General features: G+C 34.2%; 1 protein-coding gene across 1 annotated transcript in view; it reads left to right on the top strand.

The window, feature by feature from the left end:
• LOC118746096 (odorant receptor 63a-like) overlaps positions 1-9,402 on the top strand; it is a 14,300-nt gene extending 4,898 nt beyond the window's left edge. The window contains exons 5-10 of the mRNA XM_036479870.1: positions 5,489-5,593; positions 8,503-8,668; positions 8,731-8,836; positions 8,918-9,019; positions 9,096-9,251; positions 9,340-9,402. Of these exons, the coding sequence (XP_036335763.1) occupies positions 5,489-5,593; positions 8,503-8,668; positions 8,731-8,836; positions 8,918-9,019; positions 9,096-9,251; positions 9,340-9,396 (692 nt within the window). The 3' untranslated portion in view covers positions 9,397-9,402. The remainder of the gene's footprint in view (positions 1-5,488; positions 5,594-8,502; positions 8,669-8,730; positions 8,837-8,917; positions 9,020-9,095; positions 9,252-9,339) is intronic.
• Positions 9,403-12,494: the final 3,092 nt, after the last annotated feature.

The raw sequence follows: 12,494 nt of genomic DNA, 5'->3' as shown, positions 1-12,494 counted from the left end.
CGTTTTCCCACTAAAGTGTGCGGCAGAAACGTATGTACAAAAAACTAGCGAAAATTGTTTGTGAAACGGATACGTTTTCGGCTGTTTTTTCTGAAATTTGTCTGATTGAATTTTTCGTTCAACACGCTTTCCTTCTTCACTTCACAGATACTTTTTCATGGTTCAAAAGAAATAGAAAAAAATTAGGAACCGCCTGACGGAATTCGAACCCAGCCCCTTCTGGAAGCTAACAAATAGCGGCACACTCTTCTGCACGCTCAGCTAATGCCGACTACGCATGCATGCTTTCAAATGTTTAAGCCCAGTTATGCATACTTGCACTGCTATAACATTTTTACGTAAAAATCAAAACCCAACAGAATTCTACATGTTAAGTGCTATGCGTTGGGTAACCGCTTACACGTAAAGCCCATTTAACAGATTCTTATGTTACAACTCTCATGCACAACTGGGCTATTTCCCTGCAGGGAAAGCTACTAGTGGTGAACTAGAATTCTACCAGTTTGCGTTTCAGCCCAACTAGTTCACGGTCTATCCTTTTTCAATGTTAGCGACTGGTATTTTTAACATTGCGATGTCCTACGAGATGTCAATTGTCAGGTTATGCATCAGCATCTACTAGTAGAAATACTGGTAGCATCATATCAGTTGATGAGACAGTCTGCCAACTCATCCCCTATGAAAAGCATTAGAATGCCTTTTTGCTCGCGGCGCCCCAACAGTCGCAATGGCCGACAGAGTAAAGCACTCGCATGGTATGCCTGAGGTACCACCCTGCAGGGAAAGCTACTAGTTGTGAACTAGAATTCTACCGGTTTGCGTTTCAGCCGAACTGGTTCACGTTCTATCCTTTTTCAATGTTCGCGACTGGTATTTTTAACATTGCGATGTCCTACGAGATGTCAATTGTCAGGCTATGCATCAGCATCTACTAGTATAAATACTAGTAGCATCATATCAGTTGATGAGATGGTCTGCCAATTCATGCCCCGTGAAAAGCATAAGTGTGCCTTTTTGCTCGCGACGCTCCAGCAGTCACAATGGCCGACAGAGCAAAGCACTCACGTGGTAAGCCTGAGGTCCCAGGTTCAAATCCTGGCGCAGGGAAAGTTTTTTTATTTTATATTTTTTATTTTATTTTTATTTTTTATAAATTTATTTTTTGTTTAGGCTGTTTATTGTAATTTTTAAATTTAATAAAAAAAAAATATTTTTGTTTAATTTCTTTGTTTTTATAGCACAAGCATTTCTTCCTAAATGTTTTTTTGCAATGCAATTAGATTATCAAATTCGTTATTTATTTATAAATTGAACAAATTATTTTTACTTACATTTATTTAACTTTAAAAATCTTAACCACCTCCAAGCGGCCTCGAACCTGCAATTTCAGAACTAGAACCAGTAGTCTTCACGTGACGCCACAGCCGACATTTGTAAGAAAAGCGATTATAATTGCGTTTTATTTTTGGCTTTGGCAATTCAAAGGCAGATGTCGCTGATCGCCTAAGTTCTTCGAAATTGTCGAACTGGTAGGCACATACTACTTAATGAACTAGTATTTTTTCTAACTGGTTTGGCTTTTCACTGCAGGGCAGGTTCAAGCCCGGGCGCAGGGAAAATTTTTGTGTTTTATTTTTTTTTATAATATTTTTTTTATTTAAGGTTTTTTTTGTTATTCTTAAATTTAATTTAAAAAAATATATTTTTTTTAATTTATTTTTTTATGGCCCAAGTATTTCTTCCAATATATTTGCTTCTTTTTTCTTTGTAATGCAACTAGATTTTTAAGTTTCTTATTTATATTTAAATTGAAATAATTATACCTACTTACATTGATCTAACTTTAAAAATCTTAACCACCTCCAAGCGGCCTCGAACCAGCGATCCCAGAACCAGAACCAGTAGTCTTCACGTGACGCCGCAGCCTACATTTGTAAGATAAGCAATTAATTGCGTTTTAGTTTAGGCTTTGGCAATTCAAAGCCAGATGTCGCTGAACTCTTAAGTTCTTCGAAAATTTCGAACTGGTAGGCACATACTAGTTTATGAACTAGTATTTTTCTAACTGGTTTGAGATTTCACTGCAGGGTTAGCTTGAGCAAATAAAATACAATTATTGCTTTCAAATGACATCATATTTTTCGAACGTTTTCCGGATAAGAAAATTGGTGATAACAGTAGGAGTTTTTTCTATGCGTTTTCGGATACGGAAAATTTAACTAAACTGCACTGTCGGAAAAATTAACGTTTCTTTGCTGGCTTGGTAATTACTACCAACTATTTTGACATGAATTACTACAACAAGCAGCGTAAAATAAACATAAAATTGAAGTGAAGTGAAGCGATTTCAAACCAATTGTAATCGATAGCTTATTCAAAAATACATTTACACTTAATAATAATAATAACATAATTTTAACCAAATTTTTACTCATGCCTTTATGTATGTCGAAAAAGCTACAAAACTGGATTTTTCACTGCGGAAAATTTTCGCGAAATTTTCATTTAAACTCGCTATATCTGAGACGTTTGTGTATCGATTTATTTGCAATTTGTACACAGTAAACTAGATTCTATTCTAAAGAAGATGAGTCTAACAACACTTCTTAATACTTATTAAAAACAAAATTGCGGATATTTAAAAATTTTTAGAAAAATTAAGGAGGTGGTTTTTACAAATGGAAAAGTTGTGTTATGAAGTTTAACATTTTTGTTTTGTTTTAATGCAGCATTAAAGACAAATACATACGGATATTTTTGGGAAAGTTTCAGGTTTAGGCAACAAGTAGTTCTAAAGTTATAATAATATTATGGTGACACCCACAAGCGGGCGCTCGCCTCTAGATGACAAATATTTTTACTGGGCTCTTTTGAAAGTAATATTAATTGAAATGTTGAAATGCAAGAATTTATCAGTGTTATATAACTATTATTAACAAATTTCGAGCTTTTTTAAAAATTCTAAAATCTCAATTGTAGTTTTTAGCCATTTGAAACTTGTACTTGTACTTCTACTAGAATTCAGTGGGCTACAAAACTCCATACTCAGAATCTAATTAAAAAACTCGAAATTTTTACGAAAATTTGTTGATTTTTTTTTTAAATTGCATAAATTTTTAAGGCAGTGACACTCGATTGGTAGATTTGTACAGATTAGTACAAAATAAAAAATAGGGAATTTTTTTCGTAGTCAAGAGATTGGTACAATACAGCGATGTTCTATTGAAAAATTTCAACAAATTAATTTTCGTGATTGGGATAAAGAAAAATATTTGGCTATTCAAACAATTCGGATACGATTTGCACAAAATTTTGGCAAATACCCAATCGTGTGACACTGCCTTTAAACTTGTATTTATACGGGTGTTGTCAAAGAATGAACTATAAAAAACTAACCAAAATTAAATAACAACAAAACTAATATGAGAATTGTCAAAATTTAGAGCGGCTATAATTTTTTCGACTACTGTACATTAGTCTGCATCACTAAAAAAAGTGGCGGTTTTTCCGGCGGGACTACCAAACCTAGTATATTTTAAGACTTCTACCAAAATATTTCGGCACAATATTAAGATTTACGTGAGTTGGACCGGTTTGAAAATAGCTCTAAAAATGGAGTTTTTTATGAATAAAAATAGTTTCTGAAAGGATTTTTTGGAAAAAAATCCCCTCAGATGACAAAACAGTTTAAGCTTAAAAAATCTACATAAAAATATTAAAGAATCGTATCAACGGAATCATAAAAATGAAATTTTTGATGCTGTATTTTTAACTTTTTTTAAAGGCTTGTGTAAGAAAAACTTGAATAACTGCTCCAAAACTTTACCGATATAGACTTATGAGGTATCAGTGGAAGGTATTTTCTCACCCTTTTTATTTCTTTGCAAAACTCATTCACGTCCCGTTTTTTATTCAATACCAACACATCTTAATTAAACATCGAATGACACTCGTTTATCTTACCTTCCTCTCTCATACTTTGAATGAGCATATTCGCAAAGATTTTAAAACGGTGATAAAATACCTTACCAATGATACTTCATAAGCAGGAAACGGATTTTATGGAAATTGCCTTTCTTTCTGCTAAAGAAATAGAGTATATTCGAATAAGAATGTCTACGATTTAGCTTACCCTGATTCAATATATACTCATTTGATGTTGCATTTTTTTGCCTTTTTTCTACCTTTAATTGTAAGAGGCAAGTGAAAAGGCCTTATTTCTACGAATATGAAAGTTTTCAACGTTCCATATTTAAATTGGGCGCCACTTGTATCAACCCCCGCCGAGCTCACGTTTATTATATTCAATGCTTTTCTTCGCAAAAATCTAATGAAAAAGCTACCAGAAAAATTCCAAATGCATCTTGTGGTTCAATGTTACTACAACTATAGAGAGTTTTGTGAATAAAAAACTCGATAAGAGAAAATAGTGAACGACTCCAAGTACAAGTTGTTCATATCGACCCCTTCGCGCAAAATTATCATATGGGATCAGAAATTATAATGTACAGACCTTTCTACAAAAAAATGTTGCGTTTAGTTATATTTCTCAATTATCTCAGCAAAACTAAACTTTGACATTGATGGTGCTAGCCAAATCAGAGAAAAATACAAAAAACACTTTCCAGTAATATTTGGATTTTGTAACATACGATAATTTCGCGCAAAGGGGTCGATATAATCAAAATAGTTCATAGTTTTGCTCTTTTTAGTCGTAAAATAAATATTTCTAAAATAAATGTATTTTTTGAATTTTTTTCGGTTTTGTCTGTTTTTAGTGCCTTCTTTTGTATTTTTTTTTCGTATTCTAGTGCCTTTTCCTGCCTTTTTTTTTGCCTTTTTGATAAGTTTTTATGTCCTAAAAATCCGTTCCATGTTCATAGTCATGTAAGTCTAAATTGGTAAGGTTTTGGCTGAGTTATTCAAGTTTTTCTTAAACCAGTCTTTGAAAAATATTCAAAAACAGCATCAAAAATCTCATTATTATGATTCCGTAGAAATTTTTTTAAATATTTTTATGCAAACTTTTTAAGCTTAAACTGTTTAGTCATCCGAGGTAATCTTTCAAAAAATATTAAAAAAAACTGTTTTTTTTTTTGATAAAAAACTAAATTTTTGGAGGTATTTTCAAAACGGTCTAGCTCACGTAAATCTTAAAATTTTTGCGAGATATTTTGTGGAAGTCTTAAAATATAATAGATTTTAGAATTCCAGTGTATATAAATAGTACATAAGTTGACTATGATTAAAATAAAAGTGAAAATAAAAAAAATATTTCGCTAGAACCAAATGGAATAGTTAAGAGCATCTGTACAAAAAAGGTTCTTATATTGTTTTGCTGCCCGCTATGATCCCACAAATATCTGAGCCTTAAAAATGAAGTTTAACATCCCTAGTGTCTACCACAGTGACCAATTTTCCAATCTAATTTGAGTAAACTAATATACAAGAGTAATATATAGTTATTACTCATTTTCAAATTTTTTAGCCTTTCCTGCTTTATATACGTTCTGGGAAGACAAGGGCATGACATTCCCCTACTATCACTCGGAAATGTTCTTGAGCGGCAGCGCTGTGTATATTGCTGGAATGTGTGAGTGTAGTTTGATTAAACATAAGATATACATACATATGTATATAAGATTATATTTAAGATATAAGATATATTATGCGAATATTATACAAATATCCCTTTTTTACTTTTACTTTTACCTGATAAACAATAGTTTTACTCAATCGTTTTAAATCGTTTACTAGGGATGTTCGTTTTTTGAGCTTTTTTACGATCCCGCGATTTTCGGCATGTCGTTATCACAATCCTGGGATTTTGATATGCATTACTTTTCAACAACTTAAATCTAAAAAAAATGTTTCTAATTTGTTTGAGAAGCTCTTTTACTTTGTTTTTGTAATTTATGGCCTATTTGTTGACTTCAAAGCCGCTATTGACAGCACTAAAAGGAGTTGCCTATACACCGCTATGTCTGAATTTGGCATCCCCTCAAAACTCTTACGACTGTGTAAAATGACGTTGAGCAATACCACCAGCTCCGTAAGAATTGAGAAAGACCTCTCCGAGCCGTTCGCCACCAAACGGGGTTTCAGACAGGGCGACTCCCTTTCATGTGACTTCTTTAATCTGATGTTGGAGAAGATAATAAGAGCTGCAGAACTGAACCGCTCAGGAATAATTTACTACGAGAGCGTGCAATTGCTGGCTTATGCCGATGACATCGACACCATCTGTAGCAAAAACCGCGATGTCTGTTCTGCCTTTTCCAAGTTGGATAAGGAAGCAAAGCGAATGGGTCTGGTGATAAACGAGGACAAGACGAAGTATCTCCTGTCATCAAACAAACAGTCAGCAGATTCGCGCCTTGGCAACCACGTCACTGTTGATAGTTATAATTTCGAGAAAGTAGAGAATTTCGTTTACTTGGGAACCAGCAATAACACCGATAATAATGTCAGCATTGAAATCCAACGCAGAATCACTCTTGCCAACAAGTGCTACTTTGGACTGAGTAGGCAATTCAGGAGTAAGGTACTCTCTCGATGTACGAAAACCACGCTCTATAAGTCACTCATCATGCCCGTGCTGGTATATGGCGCAGAAGCATGGACAACGACAACACCCGATTAGGCGGCTCTTGGAGTGTTCGAGAGAAAGATTTTGCGAAAGATTTACGGGCCTTTACGCGTTGGCGTCGGCGAGTACCGCAGACGATGGAGCGATGAGCTGTATGAGCTTTACAACGACATGAATATAGTGCAGCGAATTAAAATACAGCGGCTCCGCTGGCTTGGCCATGTCGTTCGAATGGACACCGACGCTCCAGCTCTTAAAGTATTTTCAACTCGGAATCCGCAGGTGGTAGCAGAGGAAGAGGGAGGCCCCCACTGAGATGGAAAGATCAGGTGGAGAAGGACTTGGCTTCGCTTGGCGTTTCCAATTGGCGTCAGTTGGCACAGAAGAGAAACGACTGGCGTGCTTTGTTGAAAAAAAGAAGAAGAAATGAAATTGTCGGCTGATAAGACATGGCGAAAATATGTTTTTTTTTTTTGATTTGCACGGTGCACTTTTGGATAACTGGTTAGAGGTCAACCAGCCACCGCGCATCAAAATGCTATTAACAGCAAGAGAAATTTTCATAAGATAGGTCGTGTCAGCTGACACGGTCTACGATTTTACGTCGGTGGCTGGTTGAGCTCTTAATCGAAACTATTAGAAAATCAAATTTTCCTTATTTTTTTAAATATCAAAATAAGCCGATTAGTAGTAGGATTCCACTTTAAATTTCTATCGCTAAAAGTTTCGAAATGAATAAGGATTGTTCCTAAAACATATAACGCGTCCATCGAAACATAACATATCCATAATGCTAACGATTATATATTGGACCCCCTCGGCTTTCGCGTTGCATATTTTAAAGCTCATATGTTCGAATGCGAAAAATAGTCTACCAAAATAGCAAAAAATACATGCAATTCGAATTCTCTCGTTTTTGTGTCAAAAAAGCATAGTACAAAATATTTGAGAAATCTGATTTGCCCCTCTTACTTCTTGAAACAAAGCTCTAAATAGCATCGGTTTTAAGCAATATTGCTTTTAATAAAATACAAAAATATCGTTTTAAAAAATCAATTTTTCAACGGAAAAGAGAGTAAAAGCCCAGTTAGTCTAGACTTAATTTCCGTAACTTAACTTAACTTAATATTTTTTGAGCAACCTGTTAAATGAGAAACTGTGTTGGCGTTTAGTTAAAACTTAACTTACCGCAAGAAACTGAAGAACCTATGGATTTTAGGTTCTTAAGTTACGGCCTTACGGAAATTGAGGGCGGTGAGAGAATCAGGCTTGCGAGACTATCGGTTTTGTACTTCCTGAAAATAAATAGAGGCAAACATTTTTGTTTGCATGAATTTTTTCGATGTGGCATTTTAATGGGGCTGAAAAAGAAAATATAAAAACAAAATGTTTTCGATTCTGGCTTAAGTTGACGTAATGAGTAAGCATTGGCAATTTATTGCGGTAAGTTAAATTAAGTTAAGTCTAGACTAACTGAGCTTTAACGTCTGAAACGTAACGTCCCGAACGTACACATACAATTGTTTCAAAGTTAGTATAACCTTTAGTTTGCTTTTATAGCACATTTTGTAAACTTCATTATTTTCTATTCGAAGTATTTTTGTAAATTGTGCTCTCCATGCATGACAATTTGCGCAAATCGGTTGACTTTGATGGTCATATCAAAATCGCTTCCTTTTTCAGTAACGTCCGAACATAACTTTCGAAGGCAAATATACCGACATTAACTCAAATTCAGATCTCCATTATTTCGTACTCATAAGTAATGCAAAGAAATTGAACAAGCGAACACGCTAATGCAAATTTTATGTGTGTTCGCCAAACCATTCGCTTCGTTAAATGTATTCGCTTCACCAGTCTCAATACCAGCCAAAATATTAACTATTTAAAATTTGTATTTAATAAACGCCAAGGTGCCGTAAGTTTTGATGGTGTCTTCATAGTATTATCCCAGCATGCTGTCGGATTGATAAAGGTTCTCAACTTGCTAGTGTTACGATCCACTTCACCGCTGATACCTGTCGAAAGGCGTATTGAATATCTACGATATACCATTATTACGTACCAGCGAACAGCAATGTAATAAAATATACGAGTACCACATATGTATGTATAAATAATAACATAATTTATTAACACAGCTACGTGCAGCAAATTCAAACAATTTTTAAGCAAATTAGTCTATCCCAATTCGTATTTAGCTTGATCATATATGGCTTCGTTCTATTCGAATTGAGTTTTGGTTTAGTGAGTAAAAATATATAGAATCTTGAAAACATATTAAACATAAACAACTGGACATTTTTTTTCTTTCATAAAATCATCCAGGAATCAAGCATAACAATCTTCATCCGAATGATAATGTACATTGCGGCCGGTGGAACCCAAATTGTTATATATTGTTACAATGGCCAGCAGCTAACTACAGTGGTGAGAAAATAATGAATTATTTAATTTATGAAAACGAATGAATAAAATTACGAATATGGTTTACTCGATTAAACAGAGCGAGCAAATTCCGTTTTCATTTTACACGTCTAAATGGTACGAAGAATCGGAAAAGTTTAAACAACTTATTCGTATGATGATTTTGCGAACTCATCGTAACTTCCACTTGGAGGTTTCATGGTTTACATTGATGAATTTGGCCACTTTAATTGCTGTAAGTTGAATATTTTTACTTTTAACGCACATGCATACACATATAAATAAGAGCAAATTTGATAAACACAATAATTTATTTATTGCAGCTATTCAGGATGAGCGGTTCGTACTTTTTGTTATTGCGCAACCTTCAAGAAAAATAAACGCGGCTGTTAAATCTTAATTTAAAATCAAAATGCAAGTTTTTAAGTATACATAAATAAATAAACTTGTGTAATGAAATGGTATTTTTCGACAGCATAGTAAAATGTTTGTTGTTGTTGAGTTCACAACTCTCGCAGAGAGAAAAACACAACAACAACCACATGTAAGAAAAGTTCTGAACTATAACGATGAAACTACCTTAAATACATAGAGTTGTGAATACTTAATAATTTAATGCCGGCCTATTGCATGGTAATCACTTAATCACGAATATTGTGGGGTTAGGTTAGGTAAGCTGGCTAGCCACTGTGTGGCTTCGCAGAGATAAGTAAGGCCCATAGCGTTACCAGATAAGCGACGACCCTATTGTACAGTTAATCGCCGAACGCCAGGAGCAATATTGAATAAGTCCTCTTGGCGAATTGGAAAACCTTATTTTACCTGCTCCCAGAGGACTGAACCGCAGGAGGGCAGGACACTTGCCAGGGGTTGCCAAAATTTTCTAAGAAATGTATAGTACTTTTTAAAAAAAAAACTTTAAAAATATAGTACACTTCAAATATATATAGTATTTTATTTAAAGCAAGAGGTAAAACCGCGTTTAAAGTATACATATTTTTTCTTTCTTATGTATTGTCTCTATAAAAAATATATTCCTTTGAAAGTATCATATGCTTTATCGTAATCAATATTTAAATTAAAATAAATCAAAAGCTCCTTTTGTAGCATTGAGGTATGCAGTCGCTTTTTTTTCTCTCATCTCGCCATTTCACATTCGTAATGGAAAAAAACTGTTTCTCTGAATGCCGAAATTGAAGGAATAGAGAGCAGAAATGAAATAATTTTAGGCAAATTTGTTAATTCTTTCTAAGTATTTTTAAAAATGTTGCCATTTTTATATGTGATTCTATTAAAAAACTCACTATGACCTTTTATTTAAATAATATTTCTTTAATATTGCTATTTCAGTATAAAGCTCATCCATTTCAATACACATTTATACATAGTATGTATATGCTCCACTTTCTCCTTTTTCGTTCTGCTTCTCCTACAGATTTTATCATTAGTCTGTTTAAGGACGTGGGATGCCAACAGGCAATGTTCCGCTAGGACACCCATCAGTAGCCTAGCAGCCTTACTCTTGAGGGATAAGAGAAACTTTGTGGGCTTTATGTCACACGATCCGCACATAATCCTAAACACCTTGAAACCTTGCGTTTTGGTCGACGCCTTCTGCTCTTTTCGGATCATGGACATGTTCAGCTCCTCTTTAATCACTTGGAGGAAAATAGGCACCTCCTCTAACAGCATAGTTTCCGACCGGGTGTCTTCTTTGGCTAGCCTGTCGGCCTCCTCGTTGCCCGGAACATCAGTGTGCCCGAAACCCAGTACAGATCAGGGATGAAAAATGGAAATTTCAGATTGTACCTAATATCATAAAATAAATGTACCTAAATGAGACAGATTGTACCTAAAAAAATTTACATCATTCATTTGTAGTTTTTTATAAATTTTATTTAAAACATGAATACAAAGATGGATGTACTTTAAACATGATTAGGTTTTTTTTTTTAACTGAGCCTATATCTATAGACTATAGTCTAATGGAAATCGAAGAAGCGTTATTTTTGTTTAATTTTCACTACTGAAAAATATTGGCGAAAAAGACAAAAAACACACTTTGCGAAGTATACTTCTTTATCCAGCTTTTTAAAAACAACAGGAAAAGTCTGCTAGAAAATAATCAAATTGCCGTAAGTAACTTCGAAAGCATTTTAAATATATTTCCAGAAATCAAAAAGCGAATATGGGTCAAATAGCTATAGTCCTCATCTAAAGAAAATATGAAATTTGAAGACATCCCAGACACTGGACTGTATGTAGGTATGCAAACGATGCATCGATGTTTTCAAAACATCGATGTTTGGTCCAAAAAAATCGATGTTAATATCGATGTTTTGCTGGACGATACATCGTCGATACATCGACTAGGAAAGTAAAAACATCGACATCGTTCACTCACTCCGTTCGTATTGTGCCGAACGACCAGTGGCAAGCGAGCACTTATTTTCGGAAGCTGGTGCAACCATCATTCAGGATAGAAGCAGGCTTTTGGGGGCTAGATTATCAAAGCTTGTTTTCTGAACTCATTTCAAAATGTTTATTCATATTTAAATAAATAAGATTTACATATTTAATGTACATCATAATAATAAAACAGGTGCAAGTTTTAAGCGGCTAAAAATCGCTTTGATTTTTAATGATTGGCGGCTTCTGCGTTTTTTTTCACATAAAAGGTTAAAAATCAAGGCGATTTTTTAACGGCTTTTTCTAAAAATTCAGATAAAAAAGTTCAAAATTCAGATAAGAATGTGTTGAATTTTTCAAAGTTTTGTATAAAGTTATGGTTTGTAGCGGATATGTGAATCTAGTTTCTTCGAGTCTCAGGCTACATTTTATTTCGTGTAGTAAAAGAGATATTAAAACATCGGTAAAACATCGATGTATCGTTTTTATAACCGATGTTTTTTGACGTCGATGTTTGTTGCGTGAGCGATGTTGCATCTCTAGCTGTATGGGCGAATAAAGGCTGGTTTTCATTATATCATATTTTGACAGCAAACTTTTTTGACATATTTTGCTACAACTTTCTTTCCTTTATCCCTACTTTTACCGATGATATTATGGGCCAAAAACTTACAAATAGCCACTTTAACAGCGCATGTACACGCCTGAAGGCCTATTATGATCTAAATCAATCAAAAGACCATTTTTTAGTCTCATTTGACAATTTGTTTTCACTTATTTGACCGCAAGTGCCATTGAATTTGACTTAGTGAGAATAAGCGTTAAAATCAAGGAATGAAACCCATTCAAAATAACGTTCCGGTTTGGGTTTCGGTTTTGCCAAGTGTTTCGGTTTCGGTTTTGGTTTCGTTCTTCAAAATTTATTTCGGTTTTGGTTTCGGTTTCGTTCCAGTTTCGGTTTTTTACAGAAATTTTGTTGATATTATTTAAATCACAATGTCTTAAACGTTGAGGAAAGAAAATCGAAAATTACAGTTCACTGATTATATCAACACTAGGTTCTTTCCCT

Source organism: Rhagoletis pomonella, unplaced genomic scaffold, assembly GCF_013731165.1.
Source record: "Rhagoletis pomonella isolate Grant_MI unplaced genomic scaffold, Rhpom_1.0 Rhpom_scaffold_00010, whole genome shotgun sequence".
NCBI classification, from domain to species: domain Eukaryota; kingdom Metazoa; phylum Arthropoda; class Insecta; order Diptera; family Tephritidae; genus Rhagoletis; species Rhagoletis pomonella.
This window is presented reverse-complemented; position numbering and strand designations above follow the sequence as displayed.